At 44.6% G+C, this 23,044-nt stretch overlaps 1 protein-coding gene across 1 annotated transcript in view; it reads left to right on the forward strand.

Moving 5' to 3' along the window:
* Nucleotides 1–23,044, forward strand: part of ALPK2 (alpha kinase 2) — a 224,640-nt gene that overhangs the window by 24,545 nt on the left and 177,051 nt on the right. The window contains exons 2-3 of the mRNA XM_075327957.1: nt 11,870–12,027; nt 12,124–13,288. Coding sequence (XP_075184072.1) covers nt 12,194–13,288 — 1,095 coding nt within the window. The 5' untranslated portion in view covers nt 11,870–12,027; nt 12,124–12,193. The remainder of the gene's footprint in view (nt 1–11,869; nt 12,028–12,123; nt 13,289–23,044) is intronic.

The following is a 23,044-nucleotide window of genomic DNA, read 5'->3' on the forward strand; positions in this document are numbered from 1 at the left end:
TAGCCAATGCATTGGTCAACTGTGGACCAAGCTCACGGCCTGTCTTTATTAAGGAGCTTGTCTTGCGGTGCTGACCCCTGCAATAAAGTTAAAATTCATTTTCTGATTTTATCTCTTGGACTGTCGTGATTATTTTCTTCTACATTTGGGTGACTTCCCCTACCACTGTTGTAAACTCATGGAACCAGTAGTTCCAAACCATTATTTCCATGGTTGAAAGTGTGATGTGTGGTGGGACTAGGTCCAGTAGCGTCACCACTCCAGACTAATACTGGCTCCCATAATGACTATTAGTTATATGCCACTGGTATATGGTATATATTCTACATTATATCGACCTCTAAGAGATAAGAGAAGATCTCTGGCGAGTATATTTTTTTATCTTATTGTTCCTTTTTTCTACTGTAAATGAGGCATCCATGTAAGGTGTACAGCAGATTAAATGTCTCATATGTGATGTATATACAGCACTCTCAGTGTATCCTATGTGATGTACACAGCACAGTCTCAGTGTATCCTATGTGATGTATATACAGCAGTGTCAGTGTGTCCTATGTGATGTATATACAGCAGTCTCAGTGTGTCCTATTTGATGTATGTACAGCAGTTTCAGTATGTCCTATGTGATATATACAGCAGTTGAAGTGTATCTTATGTCATGAATATAGCCATCTCAGTGGGTCCCATGTGATGTATATTGCAGTCTGAGTGTGTCCTAAGTAATATATATATACAGCAGTCTCAGTATGTCCTATGTGATGTATGTATAGCAGAGTCTCATTATGTCCTATATGATATATACAGCAGTCTCAGTGTATCCTATGTGAAATGTATAGTAAACTCAGTTTGTCCTATGTGATGTATATTGCAGTCTCAGTGTGTCCTAAGTAATATATATACAGCAGTCTCAGTATGTCCTATGTGATGTATATACAGCAGTCTTGGAATCTCGTATATGATTTATACAGCGGTTGAAGTGTATCCTATGTGATGCGTATAGCAGACTCAGTGTGTCCTATGTGATGCATATAGCTGTCTCAATGTGTCCTATGTGATGTATGTAGCTGTCTCAGTGTGTCCTATGTAATTTATAACTGCAGTCTCAATGTCTCCTATGTGATATATACAGCAGTTGCAGTGTATCTAATGTGTTGTATATACAGCAGTGTAAGGGGCACTTTGCACACTACGACATCGCAGGTGCGATGTCGGAGGGGTCATGTCGAAAGTGACGCACTTCCGGCGTCACACTCGACATAGTAGTATGTAAGTGCTAGATGATACGATTAACGAGCGCAAAATCGTCGTAATTGTATCATCGGTGTAGTGCCTGGGAATTCCATAATTACGTGACAGCGACAGGTACGATGTTGTTCCTCGTTCTTGCGGCTGTACACATCGCTGTGTGTGAAGCCGCAGGAGCGAGGAACATCTCCTACCTGCGTCCTGCAGCTCACGCCGGCTATGCGGAAGGAAGAAGGTGGGCGGGATGTTTACATCCCGCTCATCTCCGCCCCTCCGCTTCTATTGCCCGCCTGCCGTGTGACGTCGCTATGACGCCGCACGACCCGCCCCCTTAATAAGGAGGCGGGTCGCTGGCCAGATCGACGTCGCAAGGCAGGTGAGTCCATGTGAAGCTGCTGTAGCGATAATGTTTGCTACAGCTGCTATCACAAGATATCGCTGCTGCAACGGGGCCGGGGACTATCGTGCTCGGCATCGCAAGCATCGGCTTGCGATGTCGTTGTGTGCAAAGTGCCCCTAAGTGTGTCTTAAAAAATACTTTGGATAGCTGTTGGCCAATCTATGGTTCTCCCAACAGCTATCTCATCACAACGTTCCTCTGTACAGGAGTCAGAAAAGATAGCTGTTGGCGGAACGATTAATCCTTTGTCGAGCTTTGCTTTACATCCTCTGAAAGAGCTGTTGTTAAAACATATTGGGTGATGGCTTATTTCACTGAGAGAAAAAAGATTTGCACTGGCAGTTCAAAATTGGACATGCTGGATCCTTACCTCCCCCCAAATTATCTGTCCAGTGGTTGCCATACACAATAGACTCAATAGACTCTACTGTATGCCAAGCCCATCGATATAAGGTTTGGCCAACGTTAGTCCAATTACAAGTGTTTTTGCTCTACTGGACAACCGTAGTCTAATAAATTCAAGACCCATATTAATGAAAACATTGCATAATCCCCTTCTCCATTGGCGCCATTCCAGCAATGACACCTCTGTTTCCACAGAGGGACATGACGTTGTCTTACGTGCCGGCTGTAGGCAATGAGCGGCCGCTCGTCAGCTCGTCGGCTGCAGCTCGCTAATTTTACATCAGGCCTTCAGCAGACGAGCAACCATTAATTTTCTGCAGACAACAATGTCACGTAGCTCTCCAGGAACAAAAATTAATTAATTACCCCATAGTGGACAACCCCTTTAACAGAAGTCATAAAACCATGGTCATTAAGGGGTTAATGTCTCTTTTGACTTTGCTGGTGTTTTTTGGGAAGAATCTTAGTGTGATGTTACAGGCTAAGAAGGTTAACGATGTGCACAGAAGCTGCGTGCCTGATTACTTATAATACCCCAGTGACTGATTTATGTTGGAAAATACATATCAGTAAAGACGCTGACACGGCGCGGCAGAGTCCAGACAAATCCCCGGAATCATCTGCCCTTTGTTTTGTGTATATTTATACGAGGGCCAGTATTTTAAGGCCCAATTCAATGTGTAGGACAAGAGAGGGAGATAGAAGATAAAAGATTTCCACATTTATTGCCCACAAATATAGAATCAAATCCAGCTCAGACCAGAAAGAGATTCACTGACGCGTTTCGCGCAAACAAACATTCTTAATCATATCAATCCAATGTCTGTTACATGGTCTCCTCCTCTGCTCTCCTGCATTTACATCCATTATATGATGTTATTATGTGAGACAGAGTTGAATTTGAGCGAAAAATCATTTTTGTATAAGACTGTAGGATAATGTAACATATTATGTGCCCAAACATTTCCCTGTGCCCATGATTATTCTTTTTCTGAACACGTCATTTCACATAGATCCTCTGTCTGTGCTTCACAGTTCAGGGCTGTTTTAACACAAGATAAAGCCCTTAACAGCAAACCATTGCTAAATAACTTCATCCCACTGCTATACTGTTATATATCAGCAAAGTAATACCACCATATAGTGCCAAAAATATGTCCACATTATGCCATCTTAAATGGTTGTTTCAATAAACTTTACATAAATCAATAGTATAAATGAATATAAGGAACTTTATAATATATCTTATGAGAAAAAAAAATCAGTTTATTTCTCCACTTATGAGCCACTTCTTCTCCTGCACTAATTGTTTACTCTGAAAATCTGCTAAAATCCATCTTAGTCAAAACAAAACAGACTTGCAGTTTACTGAAGCATCAAATTACAGTTACCTATTAGACTCTTTGGAGAAGGGAGGTGGAGTAGGAATGACTTGATGTGCTGCTGCATAATAGCAAGAGTTCTGGATTCACTGCTGCACTGCTTAGTATTATTGCCTAATGATCTCCATGCTGCTGCTGCTTTTGAACATGTGTTAAATAGAGATAGAAAAGCAGGAATCCCTCATGTCTGTGTGTGCTGTGTATAGGAGACATGACCCTGGAATTGTAGATTCCGGCCAAAATTAAGCATACACACCCCTTTTTTCAATTCCCCCTTATCCGCTAATAACCACTCAGACACCAATTTAACTTTTGGATAATTTTGGCCATAGCAGCCATTTATTAAACAAATACATAACATGGAAAAATTTGCATTGTGGTAAGGTCCTTGAAGCTAAAACCCTGGTGATTCACCTAAAATAACCAAATTGCTCCCAGCCGTTACCCACACTGGCTCAGGAGCACCAAAGAAGGGTTATTCCTTCATTAACCACCAAAAACACCCACGGGGGCCCCGACATACCCCGTCGGGATCCCCCAAAAATCACCAGGTGACCAACCATTCTGCCAATGAGGGGATCCATACTCGGATGGGTTCCCCGAACCAATTTAAAACCAACTTCAAGGACCCACCAATAAACCTGCCACAACGAGGGCACCTTGATAACCTTCAAGTGCCTGAGACCCCCCGCAATAGCAAAGCTCGCTCAATACCTCCTTGCAATCCAAGGGCCCACAAATCAATCCCTACTGCATTCAAATGCATCCCATCCGCCTACCAAAATTCGTCATCCTCCCGCTCCAGCTCAAAATGCCGAGCTGCAACTCCCCCGTTGCAGCCCACCAATTTTTGAGATAACCCTATTAACCTTCACCCGCACCTTATTTAGCTTCTCCACAGACCATGCTTTCGCCCAAACCCTTCTCGGAACCATGTCCACCCACACAATTGTCATGCCTGGAAAAGACACCCATAACCGCAACAAGTCATGCTTAATATCTTGTATCAAAATGCGAAAAAGCCGCTCACCCAAATAATTTCCTCGACACGTAAAACCAAAATGTCAGGGGGCCAGCCCAAATGGGCATAGTTATGCATCTCCTGCAACACCGTATTCCACCCCATACCCCTGATCCCAAGCCATCCGACAAGAGCCCTATCCCTCTGAAAAAACTAGCTGTCTCCTGTTCCTTCTCGTATCTGCTCTCCGTGCTCCCCAGTACACATTAGAATGGCCCAGGATCCAGACCAGGCAAGAAAAAGGGGGGGGGGGTCTGAAAAACAAGGCACTAACAAAAATACCAAGTAGCTCCAATACAAACACAAAGAATGACACCCCCCCCCCACGCCCACTTCTATCAGAACCAGTCTTCCGATCAGTTGCCCATGAAAACCATTGGGAACCTACGACTTACAACGCTGAGACTTCCATCGACCAATCTGTTTAACTGTCTCAGCAGGGAGACCACACATAAAGGCTTCCATCGCCGCCACAATACGAAAAGAATGCAACGCAAACATCGCCGAAACCAACCCCAATGATCTCAAACATGCCCAAAAACACTAATGAACTGATATCTGGACAAAAAGACCCGTCCTCGCGACATAACAATGGGCCATCCTGACTCGGGTGGATCTTTGCAAAACTCAAAAACACACTGCCAATGGCACATCCCCGATGCCGTAATCTTCCCTAAACGAACCCGCCTGCCTGCCCCTACTTGATCCGTTTTTGATTTCTGGATCCAAAATTCGATCCCCATGCTCCAAAATTAGGACGTATGTAAATTAGGACTTAAATTGGGCGTATTACCCAAGCCCCTGGGGCACGTCATACTGGGAAATACCAATTTGCCAATACGCAAAGCCCCGAAAAACCGCCAACCAAAAACCAACCGGAACAAGGATACCTCAATGCAGATGTACAAACTACTCGCAATACCCTACCCAAACATTCCAATAAGGTGAATAACACAGGCCGTCTACCATCACGCGGCCTATGGCCCCTATGAAAACCTTTCAGCGCCTGAAGTTCCCAAAAATTCTTTGTCAAATCCTGTACACCTCACAACCAGAAATCGAATGCCAAACCTGCAATCAAATGACTCAACTTCGTGGAAGACCAACCTGTTATCGCCACTTCCCCCAATTTTCGCAGGAACAGTCCTAACTGAGAATCCTCAGTCAGCATGCAACCACCCAACCACTACTCCCAGAAAATCCATGTGGCCTGATACGCCGCCCACGTGGTACCAGCCAAACAGCCCGAATCAGTGGCCTTGCTGCTTGAAGACCACGCTCCAAAGCTGCGCAGGGGACTACAAGCTGCTGCCGTCCGCCTCTACCGCAAAAAATCCCTGAAGCGATCTCACTGAAAACAAGAGAGGAAATCCACTATTAGGTTCTCTATACCTGGTACCTGAGCTGCTGTGACACGTATTAATTTCCAAATAAATAAAGACCAGCTGCCGCAACCCCAGAACAACTTGTGGGAGAATATTCCGAGCCGTTATTAATCGCCAGCACCACCCCCATATTGTCACAGTTGAACCGGATTTACTTATTCGACAACTGGTCCCTCCCCAAATGAAGTGCGACCATCATTGGAAAAAATTTCCAATAGCGACACATTCCTTGTCAACCCTTCCGCCATCCAACTTTCTGGCCACCAATCCGCACACCACTGACCCTGAAAAAAGGCCCCGAAACCTGAGTCACCCGCAGCATTTGTAAACAATTCCAATTTGAAATTATCCACTACCTCATCCTTAAGCAACGAGCGACCATTGTCCTGCTCCCCAAAAACTCTCCCCAAACCGACAAGTGCACTCTATGTTCCGCCGACAAACGTATGTAGGGGTGAGGAGCAAGCACTCCAGCTGTAGCGCAAGCTAGCCGACGTGAAAACTCGGCCCATTGACATTACCCGACACGCAAAATTAAGTTTTCCCCAATAGTGATTGAACCTCCTTTAATTGTAATTTCCTCACCCGGCATGCCCTTGCTACCTCAACCTTAAGTGTGGCAACCTGTCGTCAGGAAGCCGAACCTCCCAAATCACTGATTCAATTACAATGGCCAGAAAATAAATACAGGTATTTGGCCCAACAGTTTTTTCCAGGTGCCAAAGGCACCCCAAAGCCTCTCACCATCCATTCCATTGCTAGAATGCTGGTGCCTGTGCCGAAACAGCCAATCCCACCCACCAAAAATTCATCCCGATAAGGTACCAGTGATGCCAAACCAGAAACATCACGCCCCACCCATTTTAAAAAAGAACTAAAGGTTTCAATAAATGTGCACGATACTGCACAACTCATTGGTAAGCAGGGGTCTCCAAAACAATCTCGCTCCCAAAAACAACCCAATAACCGAAGTGTTTGGATGAACTTGTAGGAGCCAGAAAGCTGCCTCAATATCTGTCTATTGCCATCAACACACCCCTCCCACAACTCTTTACCTACTTTGTAGCCTCATCAAATGACGTATACACCACCTAATGAAGCTCAGCCAGTATACCATCATTCGCTGACCTACCCCTGGGATGAGACAAATGGTGGATCAGCCGAACTTTACCTGGCTCCTTCTTGGGCCCCACCCCGAATGGCGAAACCACAAAATTAGAAAAAGGTAGGAGGGTGCCTAATCGTGCCCCCCATTCTCCCCAACGCCACCTCCTTTCCTAACTTTCCACCTACCACCGCCACATGTTGATACGCCGAGGGAGATTCCTGGTTGTCCCTGGAACTTCAAAACAGGGAAAGGAATCCTAAAACCCTCCCCAAAACCCAACCTCAAAACTTCAGCTTTGTCCTTATCAGGATCACTATTTAGGTACGGAAGCATCGCAACTAAGCTCACCGGTGTCTGACCCTTGGACGCCCCATGGGATGTTCCGTTACAATGGGTGCAGAGGTGTTCAAAGAACGGCAAGTGGCACCGAACTTGCATTCCCTCTCATTAACTTACCAACACGAACCTGACTTCTAGGACCCTGTCTGTCCGTACTGACCACTGGCACCCCAGCTTCCTGACCGGCCGGGGAACCCGGCCCCGCCCTGAAATGACTGCCCATATCTGGCTGCCGCCATCACCCACAACCACAAACCTATATCCTTCTGATCCCATCATATGGATGGACGGTAGCCATCCTCTGATGAAACTGCTCGTCATAACGGATCCAGGTCTACCCCCCATAAATCCTATAGGCCTCACCAAACGAGCCCATATAGCAAAACAAATGAAAAACAATTCCCCCTTCGCCTTTTTGCCAATTACTCTTGCCCAAACTGCAACGCCTGCAACCAATTAACAAATGTCTGAGGAATCGAGCGCCATCGCCACTTCTCCACATCTTCCTTCTTGCTATCGTCTTTTCCCTTTGTCAAAATACATCTTGTCACCTCCGTACTCTTTTCTGTTTGAACTGACACTAATACTGGGGAAGAGAAACTCCCAACTGTGGACTCACTAGCCGCAATGACGGACGAATGAACCCAAGCCGCCACTGGCCCCGGGGTTTTCCCTGGCCCCCAATCGGTGCCCGCAACTGGCGAACGCAACTTAAATTCTGACAACTCCCCACTTAACGCATTCCCCCCAACACCCGCTGGCACCCCCAATCCTAACCCCAGCTGACCTGTCACCCCCCCTTACTGTGTACCTGACCAGCATGTGAAGACAAACAAGACATTGAATCATACTCACCAGGCTGCACAAAGGTAGAAACCCCGCCAGCCGGACCACCTGCATCCTGACATCCCTCCTGCCGATCTAGCATGACTTGGCTCCTCCCATCTGACTCTGCTCCATTGCTTGTGTAGCCGCACGGCCTGAGGACCCCACCGGCCGCATATCCTGGACCTGATGATCAGTAGCGCCGACCAACAGGGGGAGCCGCGTATTGTCCTCTGGGCTCTCCAAGCACGGCCCCCCCTGCCCCGCTCCATGTGGCCCCTCTTCCAGACAGGGCCTCTGTAGCCGCAGGCCCTGAATGCCAGGCCCGATGTATTTCAGACCGCAGCCGCCTGGCTCCGCCCACCTCACAGGGATCCATCCGGGGTACTATCGCTGCAGGGAGGGGCTCAGGGCGCTCGGCAGGTACATCACCAGAGCGCCCCGCCGCACCGCCGACGTCACTCGCAGACAAGGCGGCAGCAGGCCCCGCCCCCCTACTCCAGCGCAGGCCTGCTAACCGCCGCTGGGCCCAGCCACCCGTTAGAATTCCTCAAAGGCCGGGGCCTGATGAACCTCTCAGCTCGCGGCGTCCGGCCTGGAGGGTCCCCGGAGGGGCTTCTGTGGCGACGCTGGGCCCTGGGAGTCAGGTCAGGCGACAGCCTCTCTGGCGGTCCAGAGCTCCGGGGGCGCCGCTGTTGTAGGGATGCAGTCCCTGCCCCCTCCGGACTCCCACCGGTGATCCCCGCTACAGTGTTCTGCAGCCACCTAGGGGGATGGTCGCCGGCAGCAGCTCTCATGCTCAAGGAGCTAATCCACAGACGGGGATGGGGACTCTCACTCTCACTGGTGTCCCAGAGCGGGAAAAGTTCCGCTCCTCCCCCAGCTTCACCTTTTAACTGTACCCTGACTTACTCCCCCTCCCCCACCCGTAACATCATGACCTCCACTCCAATCAGTGTCATGCTGGCCTCCACACATGCCCGGGGGCAGGGGGGGGGTCAGTGCTCCGGCCATTCTTTATAGTAGCTAGTCTCCACCCACCATATCAAAGACAGGAGAGCAGGAATCCGTCATGTCGGTGTGTACTGTGTATGGAAGACATCATAGCAGCCAGTCTCCACCTACAAGCTCAGAGACAGAAAAGCAGGAATCCCTCATGTGTGTGTGCTGTGTATGGAAGACATCATAGCAGCCAGTCTCCACCTACAAGCTCAGAGACAGAAAAGCAGGAATCCCTCATGTGTGTGTGCTGTGTATAGGAGACATCATAGCAGCCAGTCTCCACCCACTAGCTCAGAGACAGAAGAGCAGGAATCCCTCATGTCTGTGTGTGTGGTGTATGGGACACATCATAGCAGCCAATCTCCTTCCATTAGCTCAGAGACAGAAGAGCAGGAATCCCTCATGTCTGTGTGTGTGGTGTATGGGACACATCATAGCAGCCAGTCTCCTTCCACTAGCTCAGAGACAGAAGAGCAGGAATCCCTCATGTCTGTGTGTGGTGTATGGGACACATCATAGCAGCCAATCTCCTTCCACTAGCTCAGAGACAGAAGAGCAGGAATCCCTCATGTCTGTGTGTGCTGTGTAAGGGAGACATCATAGCAGCCAGTCTCCACCCACCAGCTCAGAGACAGAAGAGCAGGAATCCCTCATGTCTGTGTGTGCTGTGTATGGGAGACATCATAGCAGATAGTCTCCACCTACCAGCTCAGAGACAGAAGAGCAGGAATCCTTCATGTCTGGGTGTGGTGTGTAAGGGAGACATCATAGCAGCCAGTCTCCACCCACCAGCTCAGAGAGAGCAGATATCCTTCATGTCTGTGTGTGCTATGTATAGGAGGCATTATAGCTGTTATTTAAAAAGTTGGAAGGGAAAAAAGCACAATAGGGTCTTACCCAGTAACACAGAATCAAAGTAATAAGGGAATGTACTCACCTTATTGGGTTATGATTTTGGATTTCCTGAGGAAGAAATGGGGTACACTTCGAAACACGTAGAATTAAACCACCTTGCATTATATCTCTCCTGGATGTGTGTCATATCTTTAGCAGGGCAGTAATAGTTCCACATTAACAGTGTTCCTCAATGGCATTATAGCAGCTAAACTCCTCCCACCAGCTCAGAGAAAGTAGAGCAGGAATCCCTCATGTTATGTGAGCTGTGTGTAGGAGACATCACAGCAGCCAGTCTCCACCCACCAGCTCAGAGACAGAAGAGCAGGAATCCCTCCTGTCTGTATGTGCTGTGTACAGAAGACATCATAGCAGCTATATAAAAAGTTGTAAGGGGAAAAAAGCGCAATAAAGTAACACAGGATCAAAGTAATAAGGGAATGTGCTCACCTTATTGGGTTATGATTTTGGATTTCCTGAGGAAGAAGTGGGGTACACTTCGAAAAGCGTAGAATTAAACCACCTTGCATTATACCTCTCCTGGATGTGTGTCATATCTTCAGCAGGGCAGTAATAGTTCCACATTAACAGTGTTCCTCAGTGGCATTATAGCAGCTAAACTCCTCCCACCAGCTCAGAGAAAGTAGAGCAGGAATCCCTCATGTCTGTGTGCGCTGTGTAAGGAAGACATCATAGGAGCCAGTCTCCATCCACTAGCTCAGAGAGAGGAGAGCAGGAATCCCTCATGTCTGTGTGCGCTGTGTATGGAAGACATCATAGGAGCCAGTCTCCACCCACCAGCTCAGAGAGAGGAGAGCAGGAATCCCTCATGTCTGTGTGCGCTGTGTATGGAAGACATCATAGGAGCCAGTCTCCACCCACCAGCTCAGAGAGAGGAGAGCAGGAATCCCTCATGTCTGTGTGCGCTGTGTATGGAAGACATCATAGCAGCCAGTCTCCACCCACCAGCTCAGAGACGGGAGAGCAGGAATCTCTCATGTCTGTGTGTGATGTGTATGGGAGACATCATAGCAGCCAGTCCCCACCTACCAGCTCAGAGACAGGAGAGCAGGAATCCCTCATGTCTGTATGCGCTGTGTATGGAAGACATCATAGGAGCTAGTCTCCACCCACCAGCTCAGAAATTGGAGAGCAGGAATTTCTCATATCTGTGTGTGCTGTGTATAGGAGGCATCATAGCAGCTAGTGTCCACACACCATCTCAGAGACAGGAGAGCAGGAATCCCTCATGTCTGTGTGTGCTGCGTATGGGATATATCATAGCAGCTAGTCTTCACCCACCATCTCAGAAACAGAAGAGCAGGAATGTCTCATGTCTGTGTGTGCTGTGTATAGGAGACATAGTAGCAGCTAGTCTACACCTACTAGCTGAGAGGCAGAAGAGCAGAAATCCCTCATGTCTTTGTGTATGGGAAATATCATAGCAGCCAGTCTCCCCCCACCAGATGAGAAACCAGAGAGCAGGAATCCCTCATGTCTTTGTGTATGGGAGATATCACAGCAGCCAGTCTCCCCCCACCAGATCAGAAACCGGAGAGCAGGAATCCCTTATGTCTGTGTGCTGTGTATGGGAGACATTATAGCAGCTAGTCTACACCCACCAGCTCAGAGACAACTGGAAATTAGACATTAAAACTATAAAGGATAAAACTGTTGAAAATACAGGATGCGATTCATACAATTGACAGATACAGTGTTACTCCTCATGTACACTTGACAGCTTATTTGGAAAAGTCAACTAAAATAAAAGGTATTTTTTCATGAAGCTTATTATTATTATTGTTTGTATACCTTTGGGCCTATTTTTTCTTTTTTCATAATAAGTTACTATTCTGTTTCTAGGTACGCTCACAAAGTAGAATATGAAGAAAATAAGAACACAAAAAATATAGCATTGGAATTCCAGAAGTTTACAAATCTTCATCTCTTTCTCAAGTATTAAGGATAAGAAGACTCCATTTTTATGCATCCGTTTTCTAAACTGGAATTCGAAGACTTACGTAAGGACATATTTCCATGATATGTTAATATTACAAAAAACATTGACTTTTCATTGGATCCCTTCTTGACAGTGAAAGGACTTTGCTTTTTTACAGATACCAACTGGAAGATCCTGGGCTAGACACCAAATCTGATCTCGAAGGAATCAAACCCTATGATTCTACCATGGGTGCAGATGAAAGTTTATTTATTTGGGAGAATGATGATCCCATTTCGGAACATTCCAAAACAGAGTCTGGGTCAGAAAAATGTGATCATTTAACCGTTAAGACACAATCGAATGGGTATCAAAATGGAGACTTGGAAGGAAACCTCAAGACAGATAGAGTTAGGTGCCACACGAGTAGCATTGATCTTGTCTACTGCATGTGGCATGGGTCTAAATATTGTTGCAGAGCCCTTGAGCCAAAGTTGGATGAGCAACGGACTATAGGAGAGGACCTTTTTGATGATTGTCTCAACTATTTGGAATGCTCTGATGTCATGACGGATTACGAGAATGGTATGTGGCAGCATGTTCTTCTAGGCTATGAGCCGAACTTTTTACTGGAAAGTGACCAGGATGATGAGACAAAAGTAAGCCAGGATTGCCTAAATGAGTGCGATAAAATCCAGAGTGGTGAGACTGGTGCGAATGAAGGATCAAATAACACTTTATCTATGAATGCCTTAACTGGATTCTGTGTCAGTCACTCACAGCCACCACGACTAGATGTAAAAGGAGACTTCCCCGGAGACAATCTAAAAGCATTGCAACCAGAGATGGTGATTACAGCCGGGCACCAAGAGGACAATACTCCTAGTTTGAAAAGAAAAGAACAATGTAAACTTCCTCTATCTGCGATTCAGGATGAAAGAGCTGGAATTATTGAGGAAGACACCATGGAAAATGATCTTAGAGGAGATGTTTCTACATGTCTTAAGCCAAGAGTCAGTAGCCCTTACATGGAACTGTATCTTGTTAATGTATTAGACAATTCGGCCAAAGGGTTCATCACCATGACCGAGGAGCCAACAGAAGATCTGATTGATGACTTCTCAAAAGAAAAAGGAGCTTTGGACCAGATTGATATGGAAAGTCCGGGAAGTTCTGAGTCTATAGAAGAATGGGAAGTCCAAAAACATTTTATGAAGGACATAGCTGAAGATGACAGTCTTGAAGAAGACCTTATGCAGGAGAAGACATCAGAAATTTCTCTTCTTGTTATAGAAGACATGGATGCAGAAGATCCCATGGAGAATGGCGAGAAACCAAGTCAGGTAATTACAAAAAGTTGGGTTTGTGAACACTCCACTAGCTTTGAGTAGCTGAGGTCAACTTGTACCTCATTTTTGGGGCTGTTCCATGATTACCGTATTCTTAATACATAATAATGAGTTGGGACAGACTCGGCTCAGCTATGGTAATGGTTTCTGTTGGTGTCTCTCCTGCTCCACAGACTAGGAATTCCCATGATACCATTTAGTATGTAAAGTGAGTGGCAGCTACCGCTGTTCTGGGGAACCGATTTGTAGACGGGCTTTGGATAAACAGTGAACATTCCTAATTATAGAAAATGGCTGATAATAGCCGGATAAACCGGTGGAGACACAACAGCTGTATGGAGAAACGTGATCTACGCTTGGGCTCACTTTATGGGGCATATATTTTAACCCTCTCCATATAGAATGGGCAGATGCGCTCCAAAAATTGTAGAAAGAACAAGATCTATCACTTCTATACTAGAAAAAGCAAATGGCATTCACCTGTTTAAAGATGATCCGCAAAGTTATACAACACATTCATCGCCGGCTACACCAAACATTATCAGGGATACCTCTGCTGTATGAAGTGTGGGAATCACACAGTCCACATACAGTTCCCACGTAGTGCAAATTACAGTCAGCATACAGTGCGCACACTGTCCGTGTATAATCCATATATAGCATACAGTGCACACACTGTCCGTATATATTCAATAAATAGTCAGCATACAGTGCACACACTGTCCGTATATATTCCATAAATAGTCAGCATACATTGCACACACTGTCCGTATATAAACCATAAATAGTCAGCATACAGTGATCACAGTCCGTATAAAATCCATAAAGAGCCAGTATACAAGTGAGCATACAGTCCATATAAAATCCATAAAGACCCAGTATACAAGTGAGCACACAGTCCGTATATAAGTCCATGTACAGTCCGCATACAGTGCACACACAGTCCGTAGATAATCCATAAATATTCAGAATACAGTGTGCACACTGTTTGTGTATAATCCATAAATAACATACAGTTAGCGCACAGTCCGTATATAATCCATAAATCGTCAGCATAAAGTGCGCACACAGTCCGTATATAAACCATAAACAGTCAGCACACAGTGCGCACACTGTCCGTATATAAACCACAGTCAGCATACAGTGAGCGCGCAGTCCGTATATAAACCATAAATAGTCAGCATACAGTGATCACAGTCCGTATAAAATCCATAAAGAGCCAGTATACAAGTGAGCACACAGTCCGTATATAAGTCCATATACAGTCCGCATACAGTGCACACACAGTCCGTAGATAATCCATAAATATTCAGAATACAGTGTGCACACTGTTTGTGTATAATCCATAAATAACATACAGTGAGCGCACAGTCTGTATATAATCCATAAATCGTCAGCATAGAGTGCGCACACAATCCGTATATAAACGATAAACAGTCAGCACACAGTGCGCACACTGTCCGTATATAAACCACAGTCAGCATACAGTGAGCGCGCAGTCCGTATATAATCCATAAATAGCATACAGTGTGCACACTGTCCGTATATAAACCATAAACAGTCAGCATACAGTGAGCGCACAGTCCATATATAATCATAAATAGTTAGAATACAGTGCACACACAGTCCATATATAAACCATAATCAGCATACAATGCACACACAGTCCGGATATAATCCATAAACAATCAGCATACAGTGCGCACACACACTATCCGTATATAATCCATAAATAGTCAGAATACAATGCTCGCAAAGTCCATATATAAACCATATATAGGTAACATACTATAATGCGCACACAGTCTGTATATAATCCATATAATCCATGAACAAATAGCATACAGTGCGTACACTGTACATGTATAATCCACGTAATCCATAAACAAATAGCATACAGTACGCAAACAGTCCTTGTATAATCCTTAAACAGTATACAGTGCACACACAGTCCATATATAATCCATAGTCTGCATACAGTGCACACAAAATCTGTATATAATCTATAAATAGTCAGAATACAGTACGCACACTGTCCGTAAATAATCTATGAATAGTCAATATAGTGCGCACACAGTCCATATATAATCTATAAATAGTCAGAATACAGTGCGCACACAGTCCGTATATAATCTATGAATAGTCAGAATACAGTGCGCACACAGTCCGTATATAATATGTGAATAGTCAGAATACAGTGCGCACACAGTCCGAATATAATATGTGAATAGTCAGAATACAGTGCACACAATCCATATATAATCTATGAATAGTCAGAATACAGTGCGCACACAATCCATATATAATCTATGAATAGTCAGAATACAGTGCGCACACAATCCGTATATAATCTATAAATAGTTAGAATACAGTGCGCACAGTCTATATATAATCCATAAATAGTCAATATACAGTGTGCATACAGTATGTATATAACCCATAAACAGTCACCATACAGTGCGCACACACTGTCCATATGTAATCCATAACAGTCAGCATACAGTGTCCACACAGTCTCCATGTAATCCATGAAGAGTCAGCATACAAAGTGTGCACAGTCCGTATGTCTGAGAACAGGTGCAAGTCTGTGAATGGCAGATGCAGCTTTTATGAGGGTCATCGGTGGCTAAAGTGCTGCACTGTAAATACTTGAGATGATGGTGTTTTTCCAATCAATATAAAGGAAATCATTGATCGCACGGACGAGTTACCAATGACTTAAGGGGAGCATGACATCAGAAATCAGAAAACGACCCACTGTATTGCTTAAATCAGGCTTTTGTGTTGTGTATTTTTTTTTAAAGATTTTAGGAATTTTATATATATATATATATATATATATATATATATATATATACAGTGCCTTGCGAAAGTATTCAACCCCCTTGAATTTTTCAACCTTTTCCCACATTTCAGGCTTGAAACATAAAGATAAAAAAATTTATGTTATGCTGAAGAATCAACAACAAATGGGACACAATTGTAAAGTTGAACAATATATATTGCTTATTTTAAACTTTTGTAAAAAATAAAAAACTGAAAATTGGCGCGTGCAATATTATTCATCCCCTTTACTTTCAGTGCAGCAAACTCACTCCAGAAGTTCATTGAGGATCTCTGAATGATTCAATGTTGTCCTAAATGACTGATGATGATAAATATAATCCACCTGTGTGTAATCTAGTCTCTGTATAAATGCACCTGCTCTGTGATAGTCTCAGTGTTCTGCTTAAAACACAGATAGCATCATGAAGACCAAGGAACACAACAGGCAGGTCCATGATACTGTTGTGGAGAAGTTTAAAGCCGGATTTGGTTACAAAAAGATTTTCAAAACTTTAAACATCCCAAGAAGCACTGTGTAAGCGATCATATTGAAATGGAAGGAGTATCATACCACTGCAAATCTATCAAGACCCGGCCGTCCATCCAAACTTTCATCTCAAACAAGAAGACTGATCAGAGACGCAGCCAAGAGGCCCATGATCACTCTGGTTAAACTGCAGGGATCTACAGCTGAGGTGGGAGAGTCTGTCCATAGGACAACAATCAGTCGTACACTGCACAAATCTGGCCTTTATGGAAGAGTGGCAAGGAGAAAGCCATTTCTCAAAGATATCCATAAAAAGTGTTGTTTAAAGTTTGCCACAAGCCACCTGGGAGACACCAAACATGTGGAAGAAGGTGCTCAGGTCAGATGAAACTAAACTCAAACTTTTTGGGCACAATGCCAAACGATATGTTTGGCGTAAAAGCATCACAGCTCATCACCCTGAACACACCATCCCCACTGTCAGACATGGTGGTGGCAGCATCATGGTTTGGGCCTACTTTTCTTCAGCAGGGACAGGGAAGATGGTTAAAATTGATGGGAAGATGGATGGAGCCAAATACAGGACCATTCTTGAAGAAAACATGTTGGAGTCTGCAAAAGACCTAAGACTGGGACGGAGATTTGTCTTCCAACAAGACAATGATCCCAAACATAAAGCAAAATCTACAATGGAATGGTTCACAAATAAACGTATCCAGGTGTTAGAATGGCCAATTCACAGTCCAGTCCTGAACCCAATCGAGAATCTGTGGAAAGAGCTGAAAACTGCTGTTCACAAACGCCTCCATCCAACCTCACTCAGCTCCAGCTGTTTACAAAGCAAGAATGGGCGAGAATTTCAGCCTCTCGATGTGCAGAACTGATAGACACATACCCCAAGCGCCTGCAGCTGTAATCGCAGCAAAAGGTGGCGCTACAAAGTATTGACTTAAAGGGGCCGAATGATATTGCACGCCCCAATATTCAATTATTTATTTGTTACAAAAATTTAAAATAAGCAATAAATATCATTCACCTTCACAATTGTGTCCCACTTGTTGTTGATTCTTCACCATAAAATTAAACATTTTTATCTTTATGTTTGAAGCCTGAAATGTGGGAAAAGGTTGAAAAATTCAAGGGGGGCGAATACTTTTGCAAGGCTTTGTATATAAATGTAAAAATGGTAAATTGGACATAATTTCTCAAAAACTTGGTTGCATCCCCTTTGGAATAAATAACTGCAATCAATTGCTTCCTATAACCATCAACACGCACCTTACACCTTTTTGCTGGGATGTGATGTCCATATATTATGTGTAATAATGTGAAAATACACAAAGAAAAAGTACTGTACTTAAGACGAAAGAAAGGCAAACAGCCATTGAAATTCATGACACCAGCTGAAATCTATCAGTAATTAGAAATCAATGCTGCTACTTTGTGAAAAATAATATCAGCTAATTAAACTGATGGTCTATAAAATGTCTCATACTAAGGTACCACACAAGAAACATCTCATGATAGGTAAAAACCAGTGAGTAGGGATGAGCAGCTCTGAACACAGACTTTTACCTGTACATCTGGTTCCTCTTCAGGTTTGTCATCTGAAAAAAAACCTTGTTGAAGGGCCAGCCAGTCAGCAAGCTTTGCTGCATGGACAATTCCGGGTCCATCACAGCCATGTTAAGTATTGGCAGGACTGTGATTGTTCAGCGCACCACTGTAAAAAAATACATAAAAGACATGGGCTGAACCCTATTTTTGATAACCAGAGTTGGCAAAACAGCAGCTACGGGCTGCAACCCTCAGCCGTAAGCTTTACCTTGGTTGGTTATCAAAACTAGAGGGGATCCTGCGCCATTTTTAAAATTATTTCAATAGAAAATTTTAAAAAATTGTTTGGGGTCCCCCCAATTTTTGATAACCATACAAGTTAAAGTAGACCGCTGGGGACTGGTAGTAAGTATCAGGGTGGGAAGGACCATAGTTATTGGCCCGCAGTAGTCCCAGAACTGGAGCATCACATTAGATGCACCAATTCTGGTGCTTCTCCTTGGCACTTCCCAATTACCCTCGTGCAGTGGCAATAGGGGTAATATATAGGTTGATGATAGCTGTGAATTGTCAAAAATCACAGCTGTCATAAACCCCTGGGTTAGTAATGGGGAAGTGTTTATAAGACACCCCCATTACTAACTTTGTAAGTCAAAAGAAATAAACACACACCCAGAAAAATCCTTTATTGGAAATAAAAACTACAGACACCGTCTTTCAACCCATTAAAAACCAAAAAAACACCCCTGCAGGTCCAATGTAATGCACATGACGTCCCATGACAATTCTCGGCTCTGCTACATTTTCTCCTTGGAGTGACAGAAAATGTGACTGCTCACTGCAGCTCATAGGGATACATTGAGGGCAGCAGGGGAGCCTCTGGATGTGAGAAGCGGTGACATCACTCAGGTCACCGGAGTTCACAGCAGGAGGCTCCCACCCTACCCTTCTCTGACCGCAGCTGAACTCGCTGACGAATTGCCAGACTGCCCTGTCGCTGTGTCATGCAATCTGATTAACCGATAATCCGGCAGTGAGATCAACTGAGGTCATAGGCTGGTTCCCATGGTATCATCTGTGCTGCGTTAGCCGCTAACTCTGACCACAGTTGTACTTGCGGCTGAATTGCGGTACTGTCAGATTGCGTGACACAGTGGCAGAACAGTCCAGCAGTGAGTTCACCTGCGGTCACAGTGGGAACTATCTGTGACTTCAGTTGAACTCACTGCCGGATTGCTGGACTGCTTTGTTGCCGTATCACTGAATTTGACAGTCCAGCAATCTGGCAGCGAGTTCAACTGAGGTCACAGAGGGCAGCGTGAGAACCTCCAGCTGCGACCTCTGGTGACCTGAGTAACGTCACCACTTCTCACAGCAGGGGGCTCCACCTCTGCTCTCAGTATTTCCCAAAGGCTGCTGTGACCGGTAACGTTTTCTGTCACTGCAGCCTACAGATGTAGCAGAGCCAAGGATCTTCGTGGGACGTTGCGTGGATTATGTCAGACCTGCAGGGGTCTTTTGGTGGTTAATAAAGGGGTGAAAGAGGGTATCTGTATTTTTTATTTCAGATAAAGGATTTATCTGAGTGGTTGGTAGTGGAGGTGTCTCATAGACACCTCCCCTTTACTAATCTAGGATTTGATGGCAGCTGTGATTTTTGACAAATCCCAGCTATAATCAACCCCATATATTTACCTGCTTGCCAACCGCACCAGGCCAATCGGGATGAGTCGGGTACTATGCCAGAATTGGCGCATCAAATGGATGCACCAAATCTGGGGCAGTTGTGGGCTGCTATTTTCAGGCTGGGAGGGGCCAATAACCATGCCCCTCCCCACCCTAATAATACCAACCCATAACTGTCAGACAGAGGAGTGAAAATAATTATCAGAACAGTTGTCCAAGAGCCAAGAACCAACAGTTGAGTGCTACAGAAAAACCTGGAATCAGCAGGTACAAATGTTTGAAAGAAAACAATAAGTAACGCCCTCAACCTCCCTGGCCTGTACTCCATTGCTGAACAAAAAGCATGTTCAAGCACATTTAAAGTTTGCTCAATGACATTTAGACAAGCCTGTGAAATACTGGGAGAATATAGCTCTGTCAGATGAGAGCAAAATTGAACTCTTTGGAGGCCATAATACATACCATATTTGGAGGCCGAAAGGCAAATCCCCCCGAAAGCACTGTCAGTGAAGTTTTGAAGTGGAAGCATCATGGTGTGGGGCTGTTATTCAGTATAGAGAGCTGGCAAACTTCATGTGATTGAAGGAAGGATGAATGGACAAATGTAAAGAGATTCTTGATAAAAATCTGCTGCCATCTACCAGGATGATGAGGAGGAAACGAGGGTGGACATTTCAGCAAGACATAATCCCAAACACACAAGGAAACCCTCAGTTGGTTTCAGAAAAAGAAAATAAAGCTGCTAGTCTCCCAAAGCCAAATACTGGACCTGAATCCAACAGAAACTCAATGTGACTCATTAGTGTTACAAGGTCCCAGGTGTGAATGGGGGGGAAGGTGTGTTATATTTGGTGTTATCTCTCACACACTCTCTCATACTGGTCACTGGACGTTCAGCATGGCTCCTCATGGCAAAGAATTCTCTTAGGATCTGAAAAAAATAATTGTTTCTCTACATAAAGATGGCCGAGGCTATAAGAAGATTGCCAACACCCTGATACTGAGCTGCAGCACGGTAGCCAACACCATACAGCGGTTTTACAAGACAGGATCCAATCAGAATAGGCCTCACCATTGTCAACCAAAGAAGTTGAGTGCACGAGCTCAGCGTCATATTCAGAGCTCGTCCTTTCAGAATAGACTTATTAGTGCTGTCAGCATCGCTGAAGAAATTAGCGGTGTGGGGGATGCGCTTGTAAGTGCTCAGACCATACGTCGCACAGTGCATCACATTGGTCTGCATAGCTGTCATCCCAGAAGGAAGCCTCTTCGAAAGATGATGCACAAGAAATCCCACAAACAGTTTGCTAAAGACAAGCAGACTAAGGACATGGAGTACTGGAACCGTCCTGTGGTCTGATGAGACCAAGATACATTTATTTGGTTCAGATCGAGTCAAGGGTGTGTGGAAGAACAACCAGGTGAGGAGCACAAAGATAAGTGTGTCCTGCCTACAGTCAGGCATGGTGGTGGACTGTCATGGTTTGGGACTGCATGAGTGCTGCCGGCTGTGCGGAGCTATAGCTCATTGAGGGAACCATGAATGCTAACATGTACTGTGACATACTGAAGAAGAGTATGATCCCCCCTCCCTTCATATTCCAACATTATAATGACATCAAATACCTCCAAGACCACCACTGCCTCGCTAAAGAAACTGAGGGTAAAGGTGATGGACTGGCCAAGCATCTTAACACTATGGAGCATTTATTGGGCCTCCTCAAACGGAAAGTGGAAGAGCGCAAGATCTCTAATATCCATCAGCTCTGTGATGTCATCATGGAGGATGGAAGAGGATTCAGCGGCTCCTCTGAAGCTCTAGTGACCTCCATGGCCAAAAGATTTAAGGCAGTGCTGGAAAATAATGGTGGCCACACAAAATATTCACACTTTGGGCAAAGTTTGACCGTTTTCACTTTAGGGGTGTACTCACTTTTGTTGCCAGTGGTTTAGACATTAATGGCTGTATTTTGAGTTATTTACACTGTTATACAAGCTGCACACTGACACTGCACATTGTATCACAGGGTCAGATCTGCAGTGTTGCCCCATGAAAAGATATAGTAAAATATTTACAAAAATCAAGGGGTGCACTCACTTTTGTGATAGACTGTATAAATATCAATCAAATATATATATTTTTCCTGTAGTTAAAGGAATTAATTTAATACTTTTGCAAAACACTTTTTCAGTGAATGGAGGAGGTTATGTGAAGTGGTCGCACATAGCACAAAGTACCCACAAAAAAACTCCTGACCGGTCGCCTTTAAATATGCGCCCATCTCTAATTTCAGCCATAAAGAAATGACAATCTTCTCTGAAGGTCGTGGATCCTTTCCATACTCTCATAACTAACGGTGCACGATGACAAGGAAAAGTTCTGATGAGAAGGAAACACCATTAATTAAAGTGTCTGATTTATGTAGGGAGATGATATACAGTGACTGCAGGGGTCGGATGTGCCCCGGAGGCTGTCACATGTGTCACACTATTAAAGGACCATTCAGTATTTATTGATATATTTAGAAAATAACAGATTCTCCTGGAAGCAAAACAAGTCATTAGTGGACACCAGAGATAAATTTGGATGTCCTACAGCTCAGACACAGTTACATTGCTGTGCAAATGAATTGGGACAAAGCAAAAAGACACATATTTTTGAATATTTAGTGATGAAATGTTATAATACACTGTTACATACCAATTTGATATCAGATATGAGGTTTTCAATGCGTTTTGGCATTGATTCTACCAAGTTGTTGCATAAATTCTTCATCATGGAGCCACACCTGAATGGCGCTGTTTATCATGCGTTCTTTGGTTGTACAGTCCATTTTGCCAAGACGTCTCTTCACAATGCTCCACAAATTTTTCTATAGGATTTAAAGGCCCCGTTACATGCAACGACGTATCTAACGATATATCGCCGGGGTCACGGATTCCGTGACGCACATCCGGCATCGTTAGCGACGTCGTTGCGTGTGCACCAACGAGTGGCCGTTAACGATGGAAAATACTCACCAAATCGTCCATCGTTGACACGTCGTTCATTTTCAAAAAATCGTTGGTTTTTGAGGACGCAGGTTGTTCGTCGTTCCCATGGCAACACACATCGCAGAAGGGTACTTTACACGCTGCGATATCGGTATCGATATCGCTACCGACCGTACCCGCCCCCGGCGATTGTGCGTCAC

This window comes from Anomaloglossus baeobatrachus, chromosome 1 (genome assembly GCF_048569485.1).
Source record: "Anomaloglossus baeobatrachus isolate aAnoBae1 chromosome 1, aAnoBae1.hap1, whole genome shotgun sequence".
Lineage (NCBI taxonomy): Eukaryota > Metazoa > Chordata > Amphibia > Anura > Aromobatidae > Anomaloglossus > Anomaloglossus baeobatrachus.